Below are 14901 nucleotides of genomic sequence, written 5' to 3' on the forward strand. Positions count from 1 at the left end.
CTTTTTGGTCGTATTCAGCTCTTACCACCTACGTTGTAAGGTGCAAAGGAGTGAGATTGTGCGTTCGGACAATCTAGCCGGCACCATCAGCACGCCAGCCAGCTTGATAAGATTGGGACCCTTCGATCGACGAAGTCTGTCACATCTCTGCGACTGATACTCACCAAGTCCCTTAGCTTCAGTGACCAAATTATCGATCTCCAAAACTTACAAAGTGCTGCTTTTCTCCTGTCACATGTCTTGCCTGTCGGTGACTGTGAATCTTTCCAGCTCTCCCATAGCTCTTCGTCCCTGTGGGAGCAAGTGAGACGTGACAAACTTTGGCATATGGGGACATGCTCCGAGCGGCGCGTACACCTGCAGCAGCTCAACAAACACGCCTTGTACATACAGTACCATCCATCCAACTCGGTGTGAATCTACGACAGGTGCAGTTCCTGAACTATCGTCTCTTGTCGATTGCACCCCATGCAGAATCGAGAGTTCTCGAGTTGGCTCATTATCACTGCCCAAACAGAATGCTGGACCTATTCATAGTCGGCTGGGCGAATCTCGGAGGCTTGATTGGCCGTGGCAGCCGGCGCTGTACCCCCCGGATAGTCGTATTACATTGAGAGCTGTCCAGTTTAATTCCACAAGCTGCTTCAAAAGAACACTTGACGATTCCTAATCTTGGCCGAAGTCGTTAGTCACATGTCGCATTGCTGTATACCTAATTGAACAAGCAGGCATGGCAGATACTGAGGCCCCTGCTCCTCATACCATGGAGCGTGGTGTCGCGCTTGATAGGCAACAAGACAGCCTGCCGCAGTCCGATGTGGAATCGAGCCAGGAACTACAGGACATACCTTTAGACACCGCTCCAGATTCTCCAGTAGATGATTTGTCAGTCCTTACATACGAGCCTTCGGATCCCACACCGCATCAAGAAGACGGAAGCATCGAAACATCACATCCGGAAGTGCAGGCTATAACACAACCTTCGGCACCCGTCGAGCAATACGAGCAGCCACCTGTTCCTACCATCGCAACTCCCTTGCCAGAGACGACGCCGCAACCTAACGAACCTCCCCAATACCCCGTCGATCCTCGTCTCATTCAGCCAAACCGCCAGCGCACCGACTCGCAATCTACCACTGCCACCTCCCGGTCGACTACTCGCTCATCTATGGTCTTTGTCGTCAGCGCCCTAGAAACTATCGCCGCATCGAAGGATGCTCGTAAGAGGAAGCCCTTGGCGGACGCTGCTCAGCGTGCCTTGTCCACAATCAAGAGCCAGGGGGACCCAACACGGACTGACCCAGAGATTCTTTTTGCTCCCCTGCAGTTAGCTACCGAAGCAAACACTGTCGCCATCGTCACCACTGCTTTGGACTGCATCGGCAAGCTCATTAGTTATTCCTACTTTTCTGTGCCTGCAGACACCAACAATGAGAACCAGCAGCCTGTCCCGCTTATTGAACGCGCCATTGACACAATATGCGATTGCTTTCAGGGCGAAGCGACTCCGGCTGAGGTCCAGATGCAGATTATCAAATCGCTGTTAGCTGCTATTCTCAACGACAAGATTGTGGTACATGGCGCAGGTCTGCTCAAGAGTGTTCGTCAAACGTACAACATTTTTCTACTGTCGAAGAACAGCTCCAACCAACAGATTGCTCAAGGCACTTTGACACAAATGGTTGGAACCGTTTTTGAGCGGGTGCAGACACGAATTGCTGGACGTGCCACCAGGGCTGAATCATCCAAGCCTTCCCTTGCTAATGGATTTGAAGAGAACGTCGAGTCACTTTCCGATGGTGTTGACACTGATCTACCACGGCCTTCCACCGATCTACAAGAAGATGAGGAAGAGGATGTCGACACAACAAGAATGACTCTGCAGACTTTTGAGACTAAGAAGAGTTTTGACGACGCCAGGATAGGAGACAATGCTCCCACCATGGTCACTCGTCTGAAGAAGTCTCGGATGCCTGCTCGGACCACTTCTGGGAACGACGGCGTTCCTGCCATCACTGTACAACCAGATGGTTCTGACGTTACCGAGGAGGACGAAGAAGATGAGATTTTCATCAAGGACGCCTTCCTGGTGTTCCGTGCGATGTGCAAGCTCAGCACAAAAACGCTTCGTGTGGAAGAAACTGTCGATCTGAGGTCGCAGGGTATGCGCTCCAAGCTTCTGTCCCTTCACATCATTCAAACCATCATTTTCAACCACCATGCTGTCTTCACTTCGCCCTTTGCGACTATTCGCAGCAGCTCAAACAACGACCCAACAAGCTTCACACAAGCCATCAAACAGTACATCTGCTTGAGTCTGAGTCGCAACGGAGCCAGCTCTGTAAATAAAGTGTTCGAGATCAGCTGCGAAATCTTCTGGCTCATGATCCGCTACTTGCGTGTCACTCTCAAAAAGGAGATTGAGGTTTTCCTCAAGGAGATCTACCTCTCGATCTTGGACAAAAGGACGGCACCCGCTTTCCAGAAACAATGCATCATCACAGTATTGACCAGGCTTGCATCGGATCCTAGGGCACTGGTCGAGATCTATCTCAATTATGACTGTGATCGTGCAGCGCTCGACAACTTCTACCAGCGTATTATTGAGCATCTTTCAAGGATAGCCAGTTCGCCTGTGCAGGTTACAGCACAGCAGGAACTCATGTATATTGAGCAACAATCGAAACATGGCAATGCTATGTCCGAATGGCTGGCTCAGAGCACTTTGCCTCCGTCATTGTCTACTTCCACGATTGCTAGTGCGCCCGAAGCGAATCAGGATATCCCTCCTGAGTACATCATGAAGCAGCACTCTCTTGAATGTCTCGTCGAGACATTACGCTCCATGGTCAATTGGTCACAGCAAGGTCTGAACGACGTAGTCGCATCATTCTCGAATCCAGAGTCGCGCAACTCTATAGAAGACTTTAGAGATTCTATCGACGCTCGCGAGAACGGAGTCTCTCAGTCACCTATAGTACCTAGTACGGAGGCTGCAACTACCGTGCCTGGCACACCATTAGCAGAGGATGATCCTGCTGAGCTTGAGCGAGTCAAACAACACAAGACTGCACTCAACAACGCCATCAAACAGTTCAACTTCAAGCCTAAGAAGGGCATCAAAGTACTGATAGCTGGTGGTTTTATCAATTCAGACTCGCCTCAGGACATTGCTCAATTCCTCATTACCAATGACAGACTAGACAAAAAGGCTCTGGGCGAATATCTTGGAGAGGGTGAGCCAGAAAACATTGCCATTATGCATGCCTTTGTCGATAGCATGAACTTTACAAAGACACGCTTCGTCGACGCCCTCCGAAATTTCCTGCAAAGCTTCCGTCTGCCCGGTGAGGCCCAGAAGATCGATCGCTTGATGCTGAAATTTGCCGAGAGATACACGGGAGGTAATCCTAATGCGTTTGCCAACGCCGATACCGCCTATGTGCTCGCGTATTCAGTCGTCATGCTCAACACCGATCAGCACAGCGCACAAGTCAAGGTTCGTATGACTCCAGAGGACTTCATCAAGAACAATCGTGGCATCAATGATGGTCAGAGTCTGCCGGACGACTACCTCAAGGTCATCTTCGAAGAAATTGCCAAAAACGAGATTGTCCTCGACACAGAACGTGAGAATGCTGCCAATTTAGGCATGTTACCACAGAATAGTGGCAGCTTAGCTGCGAATATCGGTCAAGCTGTTGCCAACTTCGGACGTGATCTGCAAAGGGAGGCGTACGCTCAAGCTTCGGATCAGATGGCTACCAAGACCGAGCAGCTCTTCAAGAACCTCATGAAGGCGCAACGCCGTGGTGCTGCTAGGTCTCCTATTGTGAGATACATCCCTGCATCCTCATTCAAGCATGTTGGCCCAATGTTCGAAGTAACCTGGATGTCATTCCTGACTGCGCTCTCTGGCGGTACTCAAGAAACCAACAACATCGAAAGAATCAAGCTTTGTATGGAGGGTCAAAAGCTGGCTATTCGTATCTGTTGTCTGTTCGATCTGACAGATCCTCGACAAGCCTTCATTGCTTCCCTTACTCGCTTCACGAACCTGTACAACATAGGTGAAATGAAGGCCAAGAATATCGAGGCCCTCAAGGCTGTCCTCGATGTTGCCCAGAACGAAGGCAATTTGCTCAAAGACTCATGGCGAGACATTCTTACATGTATCAGTCAACTTGATAGATTCCAGCTCATTTCTACTGGTGTTAGCGAAGGCGACGTTCCTGATATGCTGAGATCTCACTCCTCAGCCAATAACCCCAACCGCAAGTCACTTGGTGTCCCTCCTCGCCACCGCAACAGGAACTCTGTCAGTGGTATTGTCTACCAGCCCGATATTGCTGAAGAGAGTCGATCTGCCGATATGGTCCGCAGCGTCGATCGAATTTTCACCAATACAGCCAATCTGTCTGGGGAGGCCATTGTCCACTTCGTTACGGCCTTGACTCAAGTCAGTTGGCAGGAGATTCAGTCTTCTGGTAACAGCGAGTCTCCCCGAACTTACAGTCTGCAAAAGCTTGTGGAGATTAGTGGTTACAACATGACCCGTGTGCGTTTTGAGTGGACGAGCATCTGGCAAGTTCTGGGTGAGCATTTTATCCAAGTCGGCTGCCACAACAATACCAATGTTGTCTACTTTGCTCTCAACTCATTGCGGCAGCTGTCTATGCGTTTCATGGAGATAGAAGAGCTACCTGGTTTCAAGTTTCAGAAAGATTTCTTGAAGCCCTTCGAGCACATTCTCAGCAACGCCACACAAGTTCCGGTCAAAGATATGGTTTTGCGCTGCTTGATTCAGATGATCCAAGCCAGAGGCGACAACATTCGTTCCGGTTGGAAAACAATGTTTGGCGTTTTCACTGTTGCTGCTCGCGAGCCTTATGGTAAGTGTCGACATTCGTGGTGTACATAACTTTGGCTAACATCTCACAGAATCGATCGTCAACCTTGCTTACGATAATGTCACACAGGTTTACAACGATCGTTTTGCTGTGGTTATCACCCAGGGCGCCTTTGCTGACCTCATAGTCTGCTTGACCGAGTTCTCCAAGAACCACAAATTCCAAAAGAAGTCTCTTCAAGCTATTGAAATGCTGAAATCTTCTGTGGCGAAGATGCTTCGTACTCCAGAGTGTCCACTCAGTGTCAAAGCGAGCACTACCAAGGATGCCCCCACGGCAGAAGGGATGCCCAAACAGCCGACCAGACAGACACAAGAAGAGCAATTCTGGTTCCCTGTTCTGTTCGCGTTCCATGATGTGTTGATGACCGGGGATGATCTCGAAGTCCGATCCAGGTGTGTTCCCTCTGTTTGTGTCTGCAGTCGCAAATGCTAACGTATCAGGGCACTCAATTATCTTTTCGAGACATTGACACGCTATGGTGGGGATTTCCCTCGCGAGTTCTGGGATACTCTGTGGCGCCAGCTACTGTACCCCATCTTCATGGTGCTCAAATCAAAGTCGGAAATGTCAAAGGCTCTCAATCACGAGGAGCTCTCAGTGTGGCTCTCGACGACTATGATCCAGGCACTTCGCAACATGATCAGTCTATTTACCCATTTCTTCGACTCTCTGGAGTACATGCTTGATAGATTCCTGGACCTTCTGGCACTTTGTATATGCCAGGAAAATGACACATTGGCCAGAATTGGTAGTAACTGCCTACAACAATTGATTCTTCAGAATGTACACAAGTTTACGCCTGAGCACTGGGAAAAGATTGTCGGCGCCTTCGTGGATCTATTCGCACGCACTGAAGCGACAGCCCTGTTCTCCGCAGCGACGTCATCTTCATACCGAAAGGACTCTACCGCTTCAAATGGTTCCAAGGCTGTCCCAGCATCGCTGGATGGACTCCCCATGACAGATATTCCTTCCGCAGACCCGGCGGCCTTGCCTTCTGAGAGCCCGCAGGCTCTGGATAACGAAGAGCCTGCATCAAACGGAGGAACACCTAGACGTCTTCGTGGTAATACCACAGCCACCATGCAGTCCGATCGAAGTCTGTCACCATCAAGGCAGGCACAGATCGGAGACAGCAACGAGCTTGAGGACTTCAACAACACTTCGCAAACACCCAACGCACCAGTTGTTGTCACTGCAGCACGCCGCCGCTTCTTCAACCAGATCATCACGAAGTGTGTCTTACAGTTATTGATGATCGACACTGTCAGCGAGTTGTTCTCCAACGACTCTGTTTACACTGCCATCCCATCTCATCTGTTGCTGCGCTTGATGTCACTGCTCAAGAAGTCTTACCACTTTGCCAAACGCTTCAACGAGGATCGTGACTTGCGCGCAAAGTTATTCAGAGAAGGTTTCATGCGTCAACCACCGAATCTCCTCAAGCAGGAATCTGGTTCGGCATCAGTCTATGTCAGCATTCTTTTGCGCATGTTTTCAGATGAAGGAGAAGAGCGTAAGGCATCACGTGCGGAGACAGAGCAGGCACTCATTCCGCTCTGTGTCGATATTGTGAACTCTTACATTGAACTCGACGAAGACACTCAGCAACGCAATATCATGACTTGGCGACCTGTCGTAGTCGATGTCCTTGAGGGCTATACTTGTTTCCACACCGAAGACTTCGAACGTCACGCCACTACATTCACACCTCTTGCTGTAGGTCTCATGAACCGCGAGATGGGCCCTGAACTCCAGCGGGCTGTGCAAGGTCTTTGGTCCCGCGTCACCGAGATCAAGTTTGGCGTGAAGACCCTCGCTCATAGTAGCAAGGCGATGGGACTGGCCAGCCCGACAAGGCCTGTCACGTTCAATGGTCGTCGCTCAAGCAGAGGTAGTCGTTAGGGATAATGTTTTGGTGCAGTCGTTGTTGCGGCTTGTAGGTTATGTATTGATACTTGGCGTTGTTGAGGGGGTTAGCGCCGGCTTGTCGTGATAGACATGCTCGACAGGGAGTAATCAGAGAGATCAAAAGTAGACTTGCGAATCAAGAGACTTCGCACATCAGGTCATTCCCTTGACCAGGAAGTGAATCAAAATTTGTGATGCCATGCGGACAGTCGATTTGGATGTATGTTATCGTAAGCAATATCTCGCAAGACGTAAGTGACACATTGGAGCAAGCGCGACTTGCCTCGAGCAAGCTCTGACTCTCATCACTAAATCTCTCCACATCTTCACTTTGACACTGAAGGAAGGCGCGTTGGTCATCAGGCTCCAACCTGTCTCATCTTCACAATGCGCGCCTCGAATCCCCCTTCTGGTCTTCGTGCGTCGTTCTACCTCTCGTCCTGAACATCACACAACTTCGGCTTTTGGTAGACTGGCCGACTGAGAGCTGTCGCTATGTCACGTTCGACACGTAGCTCAGCTGCTGCTGCTGCTGCTGCTGCTACGCCCAAGGTATACACGATGCGTCTCTTTGTCTTGTGGAATGTTGCGCGCTAACAGTAGCAGAAAACCAAGGCCATCGTGTCGAAGTCCATAAAGTCGATCAAGCCAGAGAAGAAGGCCATCAAACGCGAGCTTAAGCGCGAGCCTTCGCCTTCGCTCTCGCCCGTACCCGAGTCTTCTGATGACGAATCCGATCAGAATGAGCCCTTCACCGCTGTGTTGACGTCTAAGCTCGATCGCATAGTCCGCAAGATCAGGTGTACCATCGACGATGGCACAATCGCAACCGTAAGCTCTTAGCCGGTCACCTGTCAGATGTCACAACTCCTTCTGACAGTATCATGTAACAGCGCGACAAGAAGAAGATTTTCACCCAAACGATTGAGCTCACTTCGAAGAAGCCGTTCTCCATGGAGCCTGTTCTGATGACATCTGGCCCGTACGCTGGACGCCACGTTCTTGTGCTGCAGCCAGAGCCTGACGAGCACGAGGTCTTCCCCTTCCTGAGACTCCCTGCTGAGATTCGCAACATGATCTACTCTCTCGTCCTAGAACGTCCCGGACACAAGCTCTACATCTATGGCAAGAACTCCGGAGTCATCAACACCCTGTGGCTCCGAGATGACGGCGCTCCGAGAGTCCAGCAGCACTATAGCAGCAGTCTGATGCGCGTCAACAAGCAAATCAACGTGGAGTCGATACCCTATCTGTTCAGTCGCCACACTTTCGACTTCTCTGATAGCACAATGATGCAGAAGTTCCTGGAGCACATTGGTCCGGAACGCATCCAATCGTTAGTTGCTGTCCACGTGCAGAAACAGTTCCGAACCACGATGAGAAAGGCTTACCAACTGCTGTCCCCCGCCGTGTCTCTTTCTGAGCTGAAGCTCTTCAGCTCTCTGTACCACCCCTACTACAACACAGCATTCTTGTGGCCAAATGCCTTGCTACCGTTGGTTCAGGCCTGGTGCACTGAAGGAGGCAGAAGTCGCGAGGATGTCATGAGCATCATCTCAATGCCAGGCGCGGTCCGCGGATTTTGTGATCAACACGGCTCCTTCTGCAATAAGCAGCTCACAGTCTGTGTTCAGAAGGAGTGTGCTTACGACGAATTCTATAAGGAGCTCAGAGAGGAGATCTTCAAGTCAATGGACCTGGTGGAGGCAAAGAAGCAGGCTATCAAGAGCGGCACGCCTGTGAAGACGAGAGCTGGTCGTAAGACCAAGGCCATCGACTATTCGGGCATGTGTGGCGACGAGGACGAGAATTGATGGTAGATCAACTTCGACGCACGAAGTTGATGTAGAGCAAGGATTGCCACTCGCGACTCATTCATACATTGCTGTATCAAATAGATAGCTGAATCAAGGCACAATTATTTCTATGCTTGCAGTGGTGTCATCGAGATGCGTCGTGAAGTCAACTTGTGCCTTGAATCGGCTACAAGTGCGACGGTATTGCACACACGAAGAGGTGCAATTCTCCTAATACACGTTGAATTGTAAACGCTCATTGCATTACGTTGTCATATCTATCTTCTTTCATCATGTGCTACCAAAGAACCCCATGCTCACGCCTCAGTTGACCCAGTCATTCTCATCAGAGATGCAAGAAAGAGAGTAACAGAAAAAGAAAGAGAGAAAAAGAGAGAGATGCAAGTAGCGGGACATGGAGGCGATGATGGGGGTCTAATGTTTTTGGGTTTCATTTGAATCCTCGCGTCCAAACGTCTCTGGCAGTCTTCTTTTCAGACTATTCGAAGAGGTCGAGGAAGGCGGGTAAGGCATTATAGCGGAAGTGTGTTTGTCACTCTATGCGTCTTGCATCTCGGCATCCTTCTTCTCCTGCTGCTCGCGCTGGGCGGCCATCTTAGCTGCGGCAGCGGCGGCGGCCTGCTGCTCTTGCTGGGCTTGCTGGATGGCCTCTTGCTCGGCGCGCTTCTTTGCGGCGGCCTCTTCTTGGACCTTGAGGGCGGCTTGACGCTCCTCTTCGAACTTGTCGAGGTAGCGCTGGGCGATGGGGCCACCGATGGCGCGGATCTCGTCAATCTTGGATTGGTAGACAGCCTTGGTGGCGTCTTCGCCGTCCTCGTAGAGCCAGTCCTGAGATGTGCATTAGTATACAGTCTATGATGGGTGAGTCTGAGCATGCGTTGCTTACCTCGCTGGTCTCAAGCTTCTCCTTCAGCTTGCTCTTCTCCTCGTCGTTGGAGAACTCGGCGTACTCCTCGTCAATCTTTGCGCGCATTTCGTAGATATAAGCCTCAAGCTCGTTCTTCTTGTCCTCGGTGTCGGCAACAAGCTTGTCCTCCATGATCATGCTGTGCTCCTTCTCGGAAAGGTTGGCAATGGCCTGGATGTCGAGAGAGGCGGTGCCAGAGGACAGGGGAAGGTCACCCTTCTTGACCTGCTTCTTGACCTTACGGGTCTTGGGCTCCTTGTCAGTGTCCATAGCCTGTAGGTTGATGTCAGCACTGGCCGTTACTTTAGGTCGCTTGCTTTCTCTCTCCTGTTCGGATCGGAATTGCCAAGTCTCTCGTTGTTCAAAACTCACATCTTCGCCCTCGATGGGCTCCTCAACCTCCATGTCCTCGACGTAGTATCCAGACTCGACGTTCAGGATACCGTTGAGGTTCAATCTGGCCTTGAGCTTGCAGATCATGAAGTCGTCCTTCTCGTCGGCCTTGACGCCCTTGACACTGAATCTGCCGATCCAAGGGTTCATCTTACCGGGAAGCATCTCGGGCTTGGCGTACTTGGCCTCAAGGTCGAAGGCCTGCTTTCTGTAGAAGGTGAGGATCTTGGTGGAAGGCATGACGTTGCCGCGGTTGAAGACGGTGAGCGAGGTGTCCTCGTCGGGGATCTCTGCGCTCTTCTCCCAGGTGAATTCGATGGGGTAGTTGCAGATGTCGTGGATGGAGAAGTCGCGGACACGGAAAACGGGGGAGAGGATGGCGCAGGCGAAAGCGCAACCACGGGCAATGGCCTCGTCGGCGTTGAGGGTGAAGGACAGGGTCTTGCCGAAGAACTCCTGGATGGAAGCCTTGAGGGCAGGGACACGGGTGCAGCCACCGACAAGCTCGATGGTGTCAATGTCTTCGACAGTCAGCTTGGCCTCGGCGAGAGCCTGCTCGAGAGGAGCAGTGCTGCGGGCAAGGAGGGGCTTCATGATCTCCTCGAGCTCCTCTCTCTTGAGGAAACCACGGACATCGACATCGTTCATCAACGACTCGATGTTGATGGGGGCACCAGCGTTGGCGGACAGGACCTTCTTCAGCTTTTCGCAGGCGGCGACGACACGGAGCTTGGCCTTGGGGTTCTCGTTGATGTCAACCTTGAACTTCTCCTTGAACTCGGCGGCAAAGTGGTCGACGATGGCCTTGTCGAAGTTGCGGCCACCGAAGTGACGGTCGTAGGCGGTCGAGATGACCTTGAGCTCTCCCTTGCGGTATTCGACAATGGAGACGGTGTAGTTGCTGTGACCAATGTCGACAAAGGCGACTCTCTTGGGCTTCTCCTCGGGACCGGGCAGGTCGGTCTTGGTGATACCCCAGCCGAGAGCGGTAGCGGTGGTTTCGTTGATCAAACGCAGAATCTTGAGGCCGGAGATCTCGGCAGCATCGATGATTGCTCTTCTTTGTGCGTCGGTGTACCAGGCGGGCACGGCGATGACCATGTCGTTGACGGGAAGCTTAAGCTCGGCGGAAGCAGTCTGCTTGGCCCTTGTGAGGAACATGGCGGTCAACTGGGTGGCGGTGAACTGCTCCTTCTTGCCCTGATATGAGACCTCTGCGCCGACCTGGCCGTCAACGTCGACCAACTTGCACGAGACGTGTTCTTGCTCAATGGCGACATCGGGGTCCTTTAGCGATCGGCCAGCGAGACGGGTGAGGGATCCGACGGTATTCTTGAGGTTGGAGACCTCCTGTGTCTTTGCAGTCTCTCCGAGGTAGCGAGACTTGGGTCCGAAACCGACCAGTGCGGGAGTTGCGCGGTTTGAGACTTCGTTTGCGATAACGTCGACACCACGGTTTCTGGCGACAGCCTATTGTGAAGTCTGTCAGCAGCTGCTCCAGAGTGTTCAGACCACAACAGATACTCACAATCACGGCATTTTGAGTACCAAAGTCGAGACCGACGACACTGCGCGCATTTGGTCAGTCGCAGCTTCACACATGTGGCGGACAAAGCGTCCAACTGTCCAACTTACGACATGATGTGTGTGTGGTGTGTAGTGATAAGAAAGAACTTTTGAACGTGTCAAACAAGAGTCGTCTATATGGCGACAAGGGGGGTATCTCGATCAAAGAAAAGGCGCTTGGATAGTCTGGAGAGATTGTAGATGGGATAGAGGGGCTCTCTTGCTTGCGCTGTCGTCGTTGGGGCCCAAAACACGATTTTTTCGAATCTTCTCGGCGTTTCGAGACGCACGGTTGTTTTGTGTGACGTTGCATCATCGCCATGTTTCTTTGTCAGGGGCATCACCCTGATCACACTTGCAGTGTCTAATCACGTCGACAACATGTGGTATATTTTGATTTCGTACGGACCAGTGGCAAGTCGTATATACTGGTCAATCGCTTGCAAGGTGTGGTATGGTTTGCTCGCATATTCGCACTGGTGTAGTGTTTTTGACACAGGTGCATGAACACCACAAATCCTCATTTCCACACTCCTGCAATCGGCCTGGGTGTGACTGCGTGCTTGTAGAGTAATCTCGAATGTTGCGCAGTGGTGTTGAGACATAGTCAGCTTACAGCGCTCTCAGTGGACGTAGTAAGCAGGCCATATAATATTATGCTTTGAGGCAGTCTAATTGTTGTTTTATGCTGGAGGATGGAAGCCGTTTGTTCCCAGCGTCGTCATTCATTGCGGACCACCAACTACATCTCCTTATTTGCTCTCGACTTGCACCTTGGCTACCTTCTCGGCAGAGCCAGCCAGTCTGTCCAAGGCCTCTCCATCTGCTCTCAACGTGACCCAATCCTCCATCTGCTCAGCTCCCAGCATCTTGTAAAAGTCCAATGATGGCTTGTTCCACTTCAAGCAGCACCATTCGAGTCTCTTACCACCAATTCTCTTCACTTCCTTTGCCAAAGCTCCGATGAGTAGTTTCCCATATCCCTTGTTGCGATGTTCAGGAAGCACAAAGAGGTCTTCAAGGTAGACTCCAGGTGCTGCCCACCAGGTAGAATAGTTGTTGAAGTATAGTCCCATACCAGCCACTTCATCGCTGGGTGTACGGATCAATAGTACCTTGGCATAACCAGGGCCAGATGGAGGTTCGCCTCGGGCAGGAGCAAAGCACAAAGTGGATGCCAGAGACTCTTCTGTCGCATGGCATGATGATAGGGCCTTCTCGTAGTCGGCGAGAGCACGGATCAAACTTAGGATATGAGGTGTATCTGTCCAACGTTAGCATACAGAAGGGGCGTAATGTATAAGTATGGCAAAGCATTGGCCTGAATAGTGGCTCGGATATCTCAGAAATCATCCCCGGACTTACCTTCGCGAGTTGCATGACTGATAGTAGGTTGGTTGGACATAGTAAAGACTCAATTGATTTTCCGAAGACAACCACGATGAACTAGGAGAGACTAAGAGAGATATGGAGCAGTGGAATGATGAAGATAATTTAGGTCAATTGGTCTTCGAGTAAAGAGACAGAACGCCCTGTCCATGACATGTGGACCTAGAAATCTACCATCACCCCGGGTTTCTTGGCAATGACGATCGTGGCAGCTCTTTTAACTGCAAAGTATAATTGGATACCTAGCTTTTATGACAGGTGTACTGTCATACGCCATGTGCAGAGCGGTGCTGGCACGCTCAGACGATGACGTTGTGGACTGACCGGAATCATTGGATAATTGATACATAGATCGACTTGAGCACGTAGGATGGTGAGAGCTCTGTGACCTTACGAGCGCATCTCCATCTAACATAGAACAGTGCACCTTATCAACACTTGACAACATACAGACACTGCATCAGAGCTTTACATATGCAGCTCGGTGTTACTGCAGTGCGTTGGTGGCCAAGATCGAAAACATTCTCCTACAGGTTTCGTGGGGAGCTGTCCTCAACTGATAGCATCAACTGAGCGGATTGAATCTATCGTGGGCTGGTCAGCAACCAAGTTCTCGATAGGAAGTCTGGGGAGGACGAAAAATGAATGGAAAGACCAATGAGTCAGGTTGTCAGAGATGTATTTATCGTCAAGGTTATTCAGACAATGTAGATAAGTATTCGTAAGATCTGTTCATCATACAATGGTGTTTGCGTGTGGTAAGAAGAAGGAAAAGCAAAACTTACACGCTATGTAAGCTCGTCATGGCCCATGCCGTTGGAACTAGAATTTCGTCCCTGGCAATTACTGCGGAGATTTGACAAGGTGAGCTACATGGAGCATTACGGACATGTACAGAATACATCAGCTCTTGTCCAGAGGAGTTTCGGTAGCTCTAGAAATGTCCGCCTTGTCCAGAACATGGCAGCCCCACTGTATTGACCACTTCTGAGACTTCTCATGCCATGCCATGACTGGACACTGTGCGAACACGGTAGCCCAACATCTCATCATGGAGCGAGCAGTGAGTTTACGAGCATGAAGTGTGTTCGCAGCGTTTCCGAGGACGACGTCAGGCGAATTTAGCCGGACAAGACCCAAGGCTACTTCCAGTGGTGAAGGAAGGCTAGCTCGTGAAGCAGCGGCGACACGGCGCGGTGTAGGACCCTTGAACCTTGTTTTGCCTAGAGCAAGATCACGCAGGCGTTCCCACTCAGCGACAGGTAGAGGCACAATAGTTCGCTCGAGGACGGTGGCATACCATTGCTGGGTGATGTTTGCGATACGCTTCTTGGGCATGGGCCTTTCCCAGCTGTTGGTTTCGGGTATCTTCAGGGCCCATGATCGGAGCAGAGGACGGACAGTGGTGGGAGGAGAAGCGGATGTCTGGGACTCGAGCAGCGCGACATGCTGAGGAGTCAACTGCGGCAGCGGGAGTGGTTCGGCGGGCGCACCGGCCGGTGGCTTGTACTGAAAGTCGCGAAGGAGGTCGTGGCGTCTTTTGCCAGTGCGAGCATAGGTCAGATGAAGGACCTTGAGCAAGGGCTTCAGCTCTCCTTGGTTTGCTCTGCGAAGTTCTGACAGGGCTTTGCGCGCATTGTCGAGCTGTAATAGGCGTCTTTGTGTAACAAGGTCGTCCGATTTGTGTCCACGGGAGTAGTCTCTGAAGCGGGAGACGGCGTGGGTGGTTATGTATATGCGGGCCTGTTCATCAGGGAGATAGGAGGATTCGCGCAGGATGGCGCGCAGCAGGTGTCGAGCTTCATTGCATTTTCCACGAGTGAAGGGCGGCGGCATTTGGAGTCTCGTCCTTCGACGCGTGCTGCGAGTCGCTGGAAGTTGCGGAGCCGAAGCTGCCAAAAGCCCCGACCCGGGCGTCAGAAGTCTTTGCCGACTGCATGCTGGAGTCTGGACGAATTTCAAGCCAGCCATTGCCGTCGATTGACTGACGTAGAATTGCCTTGCG

General features: G+C 51.4%; 5 protein-coding genes across 5 annotated transcripts; 2 read left to right on the top strand and 3 right to left on the bottom strand.

The window, feature by feature from the left end:
* Positions 1–730: 730 nt before the first annotated feature.
* On the top strand, positions 731–6818 carry AUEXF2481DRAFT_5341 (uncharacterized protein; the record flags this gene model as incomplete). The annotated part of the gene is made up of 3 exons (XM_013487955.1): positions 731–4892; positions 4942–5305; positions 5354–6818. 3 exons carry the CDS (start codon positions 731–733, stop codon positions 6816–6818), a joined length of 5991 nt encoding a protein of 1996 aa, XP_013343409.1.
* An 889-nt stretch (positions 6819–7707) lies between these two features.
* Positions 7708–8833, top strand: AUEXF2481DRAFT_234920 (uncharacterized protein). The gene has a single exon (XM_013488224.1). The coding sequence runs from the start codon at positions 7778–7780 to the stop codon at positions 8636–8638; it is 861 nt and encodes a 286-aa protein (XP_013343678.1). The 5' UTR covers positions 7708–7777; the 3' UTR covers positions 8639–8833.
* Positions 8834–8888: 55 nt separating this feature from the next.
* AUEXF2481DRAFT_40367 (uncharacterized protein) lies at positions 8889–11745 on the bottom strand. Its single transcript, XM_013488081.1, has 4 exons — positions 11577–11745; positions 11470–11509; positions 9528–11411; positions 8889–9469 (listed from the first exon to the last, which is right to left on the bottom strand). Exons 1-4 carry the CDS (start codon positions 11579–11581, stop codon positions 9179–9181), a joined length of 2220 nt encoding a protein of 739 aa, XP_013343535.1. The 5' UTR covers positions 11582–11745; the 3' UTR covers positions 8889–9178.
* Positions 11746–11876: 131 nt separating this feature from the next.
* On the bottom strand, positions 11877–13016 carry AUEXF2481DRAFT_40368 (uncharacterized protein). Its single transcript, XM_013488082.1, has 2 exons — positions 12873–13016; positions 11877–12771 (listed from the first exon to the last, which is right to left on the bottom strand). The coding sequence occupies exons 1-2, from the start codon at positions 12910–12912 to the stop codon at positions 12260–12262; spliced, it is 552 nt and encodes a 183-aa protein (XP_013343536.1). The 5' UTR covers positions 12913–13016; the 3' UTR covers positions 11877–12259.
* A 783-nt stretch (positions 13017–13799) lies between these two features.
* AUEXF2481DRAFT_5345 (uncharacterized protein) lies at positions 13800–14732 on the bottom strand (the record flags this gene model as incomplete). The annotated part of the gene is made up of 1 exon (XM_013487956.1): positions 13800–14732. The coding sequence occupies one exon, from the start codon at positions 14730–14732 to the stop codon at positions 13800–13802; it is 933 nt and encodes a 310-aa protein (XP_013343410.1).
* Positions 14733–14901: the final 169 nt, after the last annotated feature.

This window comes from Aureobasidium subglaciale, assembly GCF_000721755.1.
Source record: "Aureobasidium subglaciale EXF-2481 unplaced genomic scaffold scaffold_11, whole genome shotgun sequence".
NCBI lineage: Eukaryota > Fungi > Ascomycota > Dothideomycetes > Dothideales > Saccotheciaceae > Aureobasidium > Aureobasidium subglaciale.